The sequence below is a fragment of the Jaculus jaculus genome, chromosome 7 (assembly GCF_020740685.1).
Source record: "Jaculus jaculus isolate mJacJac1 chromosome 7, mJacJac1.mat.Y.cur, whole genome shotgun sequence".
Classification (NCBI taxonomy): domain Eukaryota; kingdom Metazoa; phylum Chordata; class Mammalia; order Rodentia; family Dipodidae; genus Jaculus; species Jaculus jaculus.
Window position 1 is genome coordinate 18,965,659 of NC_059108.1, and position 9,118 is coordinate 18,974,776.

At 41.1% G+C, this 9,118-nt stretch overlaps 1 protein-coding gene across 12 annotated transcripts in view; it reads right to left on the bottom strand.

The window, feature by feature from the left end:
• Supt20h (SPT20 homolog, SAGA complex component) overlaps positions 1-7,329 on the bottom strand; it is a 39,484-nt gene extending 32,155 nt beyond the window's left edge. For 8 of the 12 annotated variants that reach the window (XM_045155497.1, XM_045155496.1, XM_045155493.1 and 5 more), the window contains exons 1-6: positions 7,153-7,329; positions 6,046-6,137; positions 5,028-5,063; positions 4,420-4,478; positions 2,864-2,930; positions 1,617-1,746 (exon numbers count right to left, since the gene is read on the bottom strand). In XM_045155497.1, the coding sequence (XP_045011432.1) occupies positions 1,617-1,746; positions 2,864-2,930; positions 4,420-4,478; positions 5,028-5,063; positions 6,046-6,063 (310 nt within the window). In that variant the 5' untranslated portion in view covers positions 6,064-6,137; positions 7,153-7,329. The remainder of the gene's footprint in view (positions 1-1,616; positions 1,747-2,863; positions 2,931-4,419; positions 4,479-5,027; positions 5,064-6,045; positions 6,138-7,152) is intronic. The other 4 variants (XM_045155498.1, XM_045155494.1, XM_045155500.1 and 1 more) reach the window with 2 other exon arrangements.
• Between the last annotated feature and the right edge of the window lie 1,789 nt (positions 7,330-9,118).

Sequence of the window (9,118 nt, forward strand, 5' to 3'; positions counted from 1 at the left end):
GACTTTAAAAAGAACAGAGGGGCTGGAAAGATGGCTCGGTGGTTAAAAACATTAACTTGCAAAGCCTACAGGGCCTTGTTCAAATCCCCAGTACCCACATAAACCAGATGCAGTGTTGCATGCAATGGCAGGAGATGCTGACACGCCCATTCATATCCGTTCTCCCTCGCAAACACAGTATTACTCTAATCCTAGCCAGCAATAATCAGTATATGATAAAATTTCAACACCAAAAGTTCACTGCACAAAAATTAATCTAGAATTCTGAAGAATAAATTGGACCTCATCTAAAAAAATGGTCACTTTTTAGACAAAATTCTCTCAGTGTTTCATTTTATAATTACCAACATTTAAAAAAGAAATAGGCTGGGATACGGCTCAGTGGTGGGTACACGTCTCATGTACCCCAGTGGCCTCACACCTACTATGTAGCAAACCACCTTGCACTGCTGTTCCTCTTGCCTCTACCTTTTCAGTGCTGAGATTATAGGACTGGACCATCATGCATACTGGGGAAGCACTCTACTGAATGAGCTACATCTACACTTGGTAAATTCAACTCCTAACTAGCTAAGTCCCTTTCACAATACTATCATCACATCAAATTTTCAATGCCCCTGAAACTTGAGAATATTTACATTTTTAATTAACATTCATAGAAATATTTTTCTTTTTAGAGTTAAAAAAATATTGTATTTATTCATTTATTTGAGTGAGAAAGAACCAGGGAGGGACAGAGAATGGGCATGCCAGGGCCTCTAGAAACTGCAAAGGAATTCCAGACTCATGTGCAACTTTGTACATCTGGCTTTATATGGGTACTGGGGAATTGAACCAGGGACCTAAGCCTTTGAAGGCAAGTGCCTTAACTGCTGAGCCATCCCTCCAGTCCCGCCCCTCCCCCCACCCCACCATTTTTCCAGGCAGGGCATCCACTTTGTAGCCCTAGGCGGACTTGAAACTCACAGTGATCTCATGTCAGCCTCCTTGAGTGTTAGGACTAAAGGTGTGAGCCACAATGTCTGGCTCTAAAAGTATTTTAATATATGAAAATTACTCAAAAGCGATGGATTTACTTAATGTTAACAGTTCCAGACTCAGTATACTCATTTTTTGTTTTATTTTTATTTATTTATTTATTTGAGAGAGACAGAGAAAGAGGTAGTTAGAGACAGAATGGGCACACCAGGGCCTCCAGCCACTGCAAAGGAACTCCAGACATGTGCGCCCTCTTCTGCATCTGGCTAACATGGATAGTGGGGAATCAAGCCTAGAACCGGGGTCCTTAGGCTTCACAGGCAAACACTTAATGGCTAAACTATCTCTCCAGCCCCAGACTCAGTATATTCAAAATGCAGTACACCTATCTAATGCTATCTTAAAATAGAAACAGTAACCTAAAAAAGAAAATACAATTGTTTAAAAGTCAAGTATCTTCTAAATTTGCTTTAAAATTGTTAACACACTTTAATATAATACTTTCAAATTCCCAGGATAAAACCTAAGGAGAAAACTGAGGGATAAAATTTTGCCTATTATTACTTAATCTTCAATGATTTAAAGGACAAACCCCTGAGAAAATTAAGAAGCTGAAGGCGTATTTTCAAAGGTCTTACCCGATCCATTTTTTCCCCTGAGCATCAGAGAGTATCCCTCATTTCCAGGGTATAGATTGACCACTAAACATGACAGAGACTCTTGCATAACAAGTTTCTCCAACAAATTCACATTTCTTCTTAATTTCTGCTTTAAAAAGAGGCAAAGTTCATGAAAACAGTATAGTATAGCCTTGAAAAATAATGCATAATTCAGCAAAATCAGATCTGAATCCATCTCATGGTATTCTTTCAAATTGCAATCCTGTAGATGTGGGAAATTTTCACTGTATGCAGGACAGCAATGTAAACATAATACTGATTCACAATTATGTTTTATGCAAAGTAATTCACATCATCAACTGGCTGCATGTGACTGTACATGGCTGTAACCTCAGTACTCAGCAGACTGAAGAAGAATCCAGCCTGGAATACATGGCCAGACCTTGTCTTGTTTTGTAAGGAGGAAAAAAAAGCCAGGAACGATAGCTCACACCTGCAATCCCAGCACTTAGGTGCAAGGATCGCCACACATTCAAAGCCAGCCTGGGTACTGAGAGACTCTGCCTCAAACATGATAGTTAATAAAAATAAAAGGAATATAAATGAAAAGCTTGGGGCATTCTGTTTAGTTGTATGTTAATAGGTGTACATTCCTTTGTTAGAGTCTAATTAGATTCAAGCAAGCTCTACAACTCAAAGTAACTGAACCATTGAGCCTAAAATTGTAGGAAGTCATTCACACAATTTCCTGAAAATTCAATACATTAATTCCTTAGGAATCATGCTTAAAAATTCCTCAGTAAATATAATGCATACATAGTCAAATCCACAATTTCATAAAAGCACAATTTTTAAAATTGTTCATTCTTTTTTATTATTACTATTTGTGAGCAGAGAGAGGGAGAGAGAGAATGAGAATGAGAATAGGCATGCTAGGGCCATGTTGTATATCTGGCTGTACATGGGTACTGAGGAATCAAACCCAGGCTGTCAGGTTTTCCAAGCAAGTGCCTTTAACTGCTGAGCCATCCGTACAGCCCAAAATGCATGATTCTGAATAAAACCCTCAGTGAACGTTGTTCTTCCACTCCTGCCTCATCTCATGATCCTGACTTGGGGCTAGATTAGACAGGGCACTGGGTCATCCAAAGAACAAATAACTAGAGTCTGGTTAATAAATCATTAGCTGTTTCCTGGGTAATTTCTAAATTTCCTCCTTCCACTACAACTCAAAATCTCCAATACCATAAAAAATTTATATTTACCTTAACTTCAGGTTCTTTTTCACATTCTTCAACATATAAGTCATAAAGTTTTTGAAATATAGACTTTCTATTAAAAAATCAATAAATATATGGGGTTAATACACAATCATAAATTACATTTTTTTACCTGTAGCTTTATATATTTAATACATTATCTTAGTACATGGCAAGAAAATTGTTATGTTTCCAGACCAATATGGCTGTTGATTTCCATACAATGCCAGCTCGGCAGGGTAAACATCAATACTTTTTGGGTTTTTTTTTGAGGTAGGATCTTGCTCTAGCCCAGGCTGACCTGGAATTCACTATGTCGTTTCAGGGTGGCCTCCGACTCATGGAGATCCTCCTACCTCTGCCTCCCAAGTGCTGGGATTAAAGGTGTGGGACACCACACTCAACTTTTTGTTGGCTTTTGAGGTAGTCTTACTCTAGCCCTGAATTCACGGTGATCCTCCTACCTCTGCCTCCCAAATGCTGGGATTAAAGGCAAGCGCCACCACACCCGGATTAACATCAATACTTTTTTCCAAAGCTGACAACATAGATAAAGTTTGTAAGTATTCAAATTGTATATACATACGTTTACATAATTTATACAGAAAGGCCAATGACAGTCATTATGCATCAATAACAGCAACAGCTCTTCCAGATTTTGCAGTCACACTTACTTTGGTTCTCAAGACAAGCTCTCTCTTTGTAGCCCACACTGGCCTCAAATCTACAACGTTCATGCCTCAGCCTACCCAGTATTATGATTATAGGCCAAGCCAATACTGAATTTCTAAACGTGGAGGCTGGGTTGGGAATGTTTTCTTTAATTTTATTTTTTAATTTTATTTGAGAGCAACAGAAGGGGAAAGAGAGAGGGAGGGAGGGAGGGAGGGAGGGAGGGAGGGGGAGAGAGAGAGAGGGGGAGAGAGAGGGAGAATGGGTGCACCAGGGCTTCCAGCCACTGCAAACGAACTCCACACGCTTGCACCCCCTTGTGCATCTGGCTAATGTGGGTCCTGGGGAACTGAGCCTCAAACCAGGGTCCTTAGGCTTCACAGGCAAGCGCTTAACCGCTAAGCCATCTCTCCTGCCCGGGAATGGTTTTTAATACCAACTTAGGACTTCCTAATACAGGTTGAGTATCTAACATACTTGGAACCAAAATGTTTTGGTTTCTTCAGATTTTGGAGTACTTGCATGTATCTAACAGGTAAATTGGGGACAGAAACATAGCTTATGCACAAAAAGTACTTGTCTTGCACACATTTATACAAACATGCTAAGGTAATTTTCTATATTTTTATTGTGTCTGTATTCTGATTATAGTCTGTGACATGAAGTCAGATGGGAAATGTTCTATTTAAGAGTTTCTGCCAGGACTCAAATACTCAGATTTTGGACTATTTCAGGGTTCTTTGTATAGATATATATATCTATATAGATATGCATAGGAACTCAACATATAGGTGTAGCAAACTTGTAATATCTTTAGTGTCTAGTAGAAATATAATAATGGCGATTAGCATTTATCACTCAATGTAAGGTTATCAAATAAGTTTTCATACCTTCCACTAGATATGTACTTCCTTTTAGGTGGTCTCTGACGAGCACTTTCAATTATATACTGAAAAAAAAAAATAACAATGAATGTAGCTTGTCTTCTGCATGAACAATTATATTAGGGTACACATTTAGAACACAGCCTAGGTGAAGAAGGCCACTTACTCCCTTGAGTCTCTCACACATGTCAAGCTATATCATATAAGGGAAAAACTATTTAACTTGTTAATATGTTGTAAACAAGTGAAATTTGAATTACACTAAGATTCAACACGGTATTTCAGGGCTATAAACTGTAATTTTACAGGACAAAAATATTTTCAATGTTTTATGATTAAATGTATTAAAAATACATTCTCTCTCTTTTTGGTAGAGCATTTGTCAAACTAGAAAAACAATTTTAGAAATTCTATGGCCTTGTTCAAACAATTTTTATTCTATAGCATATTAATGAGGATTCCAAGTAATAGACTTAAACATCACCCAGTTTTACATATTTACAACCAATTAGCATACCTACCCTAAAATACTGTATTCTTTACTATAAAAATCTCAAAATTGAATCTGTGTCAATTATCAACATATTTCAACATGTAACTTAGATGTGCCTCACCTCTGCACGATCCAAAGCTTGCTCTAAAGCTTGCTGCTGTAAAAAGCAAACAATATATTTGACAATATTAGTTATCTTTTTTACAATAATATTTAAAATTCACTCATTTTCTGAAACAAGCGCAATGTTTGATTTTTCTCCTCCTTCCCACTGTATTATTAAGGTACGTAACAAAGAAAAAATATGGAAGTTTTGGACACTTGATCAGGATGAGATTTAAAAATGCTCAAAACTTGTCACTTGGGCTGGAGCATTGGCTTAGCCTTTAAGGTGCTTGCCTATGAAGCCTAAGGACTAGCCTAGATTCAATTCACCAGTACCCATGTAAGCCAGATGCACAAGGTGACACATGTGTCTGGAGTTCATTTGCAGTACCTGGAGGCACTACTGCGCCAATTCTCACTCTCTCTCTCTCTGCTTACAAATAAATAGTGACTTAACTGCTAAACCTTTCCAGTACACACTTTTTTTAAAAAAAGATTTAATCATTTATTTATTAGAGACAGAGAGAGTGAGAGAGAAAGAATGAGTGTGCTAGGGCCTCTAGCCACTGCAAACTCCAGACACATGCACCATCATGGGCATCTGGCTTATGTGGAACCTGGAGAATCAATCCTGGGTCCTTAGGCTTCACAGGCAAGCTCCTTAACCACTAAGCCATCTCTCTAGTGTTTTCCCCCTTTTTAAAAGATTTGTTTATTTATTTGAGTCAGAGAGAGGAAAGGATAAAAGAGAGAATGAGTTTTTTTCTTTTAAATATTTTATTTGAGAGAAAGAGCATGAATGAGAATGGGTGTGCAGGGCTTCTTTCTGCTACAAAAAGACTCCAGATGCATATCCACATTTTGCATGTAGCTTTACATAGGTACTGATGAATTGAATCCTGGCCAAAAGGCTTTGCAAGCAAGTGCCTTTAACCACTGAGCCATCTCCCCAGTCTCTTATATTTACTTCTTTAAAAAGTATTTCTGTGTCTGTAATACAGAGATGAAGAGACTAAACACAGACGGGAACACACCTCGCTGCAGCTTACCATTGTGCATAAGATGGGGATCCAGTAAGAAAACTTAGGTGCGTTGTTGAAGTGGTGTAAAAACCATGTCTGAGATACTGCAGAAGTAGAAACAATAAGAGCTATGTTAACGTAATGCTGGATTATTATTTAGTAACTGGCTTAAAAAATTACTTTTAAGGCACATGTATTTCTAATAGCCTTTTTAATAATGTGCTACAGGAAAATTCATGTATTCCAACCACTTACTCATTGCGGCAAAACTTTCATTGGGAGAGCCAAGAAGTTTGCAAATTTAAATAATTTCCTACACTTGGTTCAAAAACATTTAACTCTGGGAGAGAAAAATAAATGTTGTTTGAATTTCTTCTCTAACATCAAAATTGCAGCCCCTGGTTTTCGTGAATGTCTATAACCTGCCCACCGGCTTTGACAACCATATCATATTCTCATCATAAATCTAGCTTCATGTCTGCTGATAAAAATTCTCCTAGTGTTCCCAAAAATATCCCAAGCTGCATTTTCCAGATAGATCCAAGTTTCTTTTTCTAATAAAAACCAGATACATTATTTAAAAAAAATTTCTCTTCTAATACAGGGATTTCTCATCCTGGTTGCAAAACCAAGTAACCTACTGAGTTTGAAGATGCTGCCACGCCCCACCTTCTGGAGCCTGACTGGTTGGAGTGGGATTAGGAGGTGGCGGAGCTGAAGCTCAATGTTCTTTCTGTCTTGCACAGAGATCACGCATGCTGCTTCATGTCTGATGATAACGGTTAATCTTAGTGTAACTCTTTTTATTTATTTATGAGATGGAAAGATTTGGCAGAGAGAGAATGAGTGTGTGTGCCCTACCAGGGACTGTGATTATAGTAATGCAGAAGCCAAGCCGACCTCCGCCAGGAGTTGGGGACAAAAGCCTGCACCCAAGGGGCGGAGTCTGCACGCCCACAAGCCTTGGCAAGAACCTGCAAATGATCCAGTTTTAAATGTCAGCGGCTTCCCCGGTCGACGCGAGATTTCCAAATGCGGCTTTCGACTCAACTCCGCTTCGAGGATAGAAAGCTTATCCCATCCCCCCACGTCCACCAACTGCACAGCCGCACGACCGACCTCTCCTCAAAATGGGCGCCCAAGGAGCGCCTCGTCGTCTTCCCGCGACTCTCCAGGTCGCACCGGTACCTTTGGCTGAAAAGTCCGCCGCGAGCAGCACCGCGCAAGGCCAAGGCCCGGCCCGCAGGGTCTCCCAGGACAGCGCACACCCCCACCGCGCCCGAACACCGCTCCGGAAGCGGCGCGTCACCTCTGACCCCCGCGGGCTCGCGCGCGCAGAACCCGCCCGCGGCCCCGCCCCCGCCCCCGCAGCCCCGCCCACAGCGGCGGCCTCGGCGCGATTGGCCACAGGTTCCGCAGCCTCGCCCACCCGCGCGGAAACGGTCTGTCTCTGTGGCCCGCGCTTCTGATTGGAGGCCGCGGCGATCGGCCGGAAGGGGTGGGGCTTGTAGGGGCGGTGTTGCGGCCGGAAGGTTCCGACTGGGAACCAGAGTTGGCTCTCCCCACACGTGCGGATACTCAGGTCTGGGCGGGAGGCTGATACTGGGTGGTTTTCTTTGGATGCGTAGGAAACGCTTAAGTTGCCCAACGGGGCTGGAGAGATGGCTCGGGGTTCAAGGCGCTTACCTGTATGGCCGACGTAACAAAAGTGGCGCATGCATCTGGAGTTCGTTTGCAGCCCTGGGAGCCTTGGCGCGCTCATGTCTCTCCGCAAATAAATAAGAGAAAAATTTGATTTCTAAACAAAGGAAATTTGTTAATAGCTTTCTTCTTTATGTGACACCATTACCTTAGTTTCCTAGTTCAGTACTTACTGCTTTCCATGGGAATACCAGGCACCAACGAATTTAATCTTGAGTTACCTCAGATGATTCCTAAACTCAGAAACTGCATTGTCAGAATATATTGTAATATCTGCTTGTACTTACACATCTTGAAGCAGCTTTGGTAGTTGAATTTTTGTTTTTAGTTTTCGTGAAATTCACAGGACATTAAATGAACCATTTTAAAAGAGGTATTTTAGTGGCATTTGAAGAATTTACAATGTTGTGCGACCCACATTTTCATCACTGTAAGATAAAACTTGAACCCCGTTCCTCCCTCTTCCATTTTCCTCCACCCAAAAGCTGGATTTGCCTATTATAGATATTTTATATGAATTGGTATGCGTAACTTTTTGTGTCTTCTTCCACTTAACATAATGTCATATAGGGTTATCTTGTGTCACAAGGAATTAGAGGCAGTATTTTACTAAAGGCAGTGACAACTAGGGCCTAGAAATATAAAATGGGCCAGGTTAAGAATTTGGCATCTCTGTCTCCACTTGCATCTGTTTGCTTATCCTATAGTAGGAGTGGCCCGATCTGTGTGGCTAAGAGGGCATTGTATATAGACAACATAATTTTATCTATTGATGGGCATTTGTGTTGTAAGTCTGTTGTGAATAAAGCTTATTGGGGCCGGGTGTGGTGGCGCATGCCTTTAATCCTAGCACTCGGGAGGCAGAGGTAGGAGGATTGCCATGAGTTCAAGGCCACCCTGAGATGACAGAGTTAATTCCAGGTCAGCCTGGACCAGAGTGAGACCCTACCTCGAAAAACCAAAAAAAAAAAAAAAGCTTATTGGGAACACTGGTGTACAAATGTTTCTTTGAATCTCAGTGCGATTGGATCAAGTATTTGGCTCAACCAGAGCTTGGGAAACAAAGGTGATAGAAGGAAGTTTTATTCACACTTAGCCCTTGTCAGGTATGGTGGCTCAATGCTGTAATCCCAGCGTTGGGGAGACAGAGACAAATCCCTGGGCTTCACTTGCCAGCCACCCTAGTCTCATGCGAGAGCTCCAGGCCAAGGAGAGACCGTGTCTCACATAAAGGTGGACAGCATTTCAGAGGACTGACACCTCTGGCCTCCACATACATATGCACAAGCGCACACACACACCATAATTTTGAAAATGGAAGCCAGACATGGTAGTGCATATCTTTAATTCCAACACTTTGGAGGCAGAGGTAGGGGAATCACTG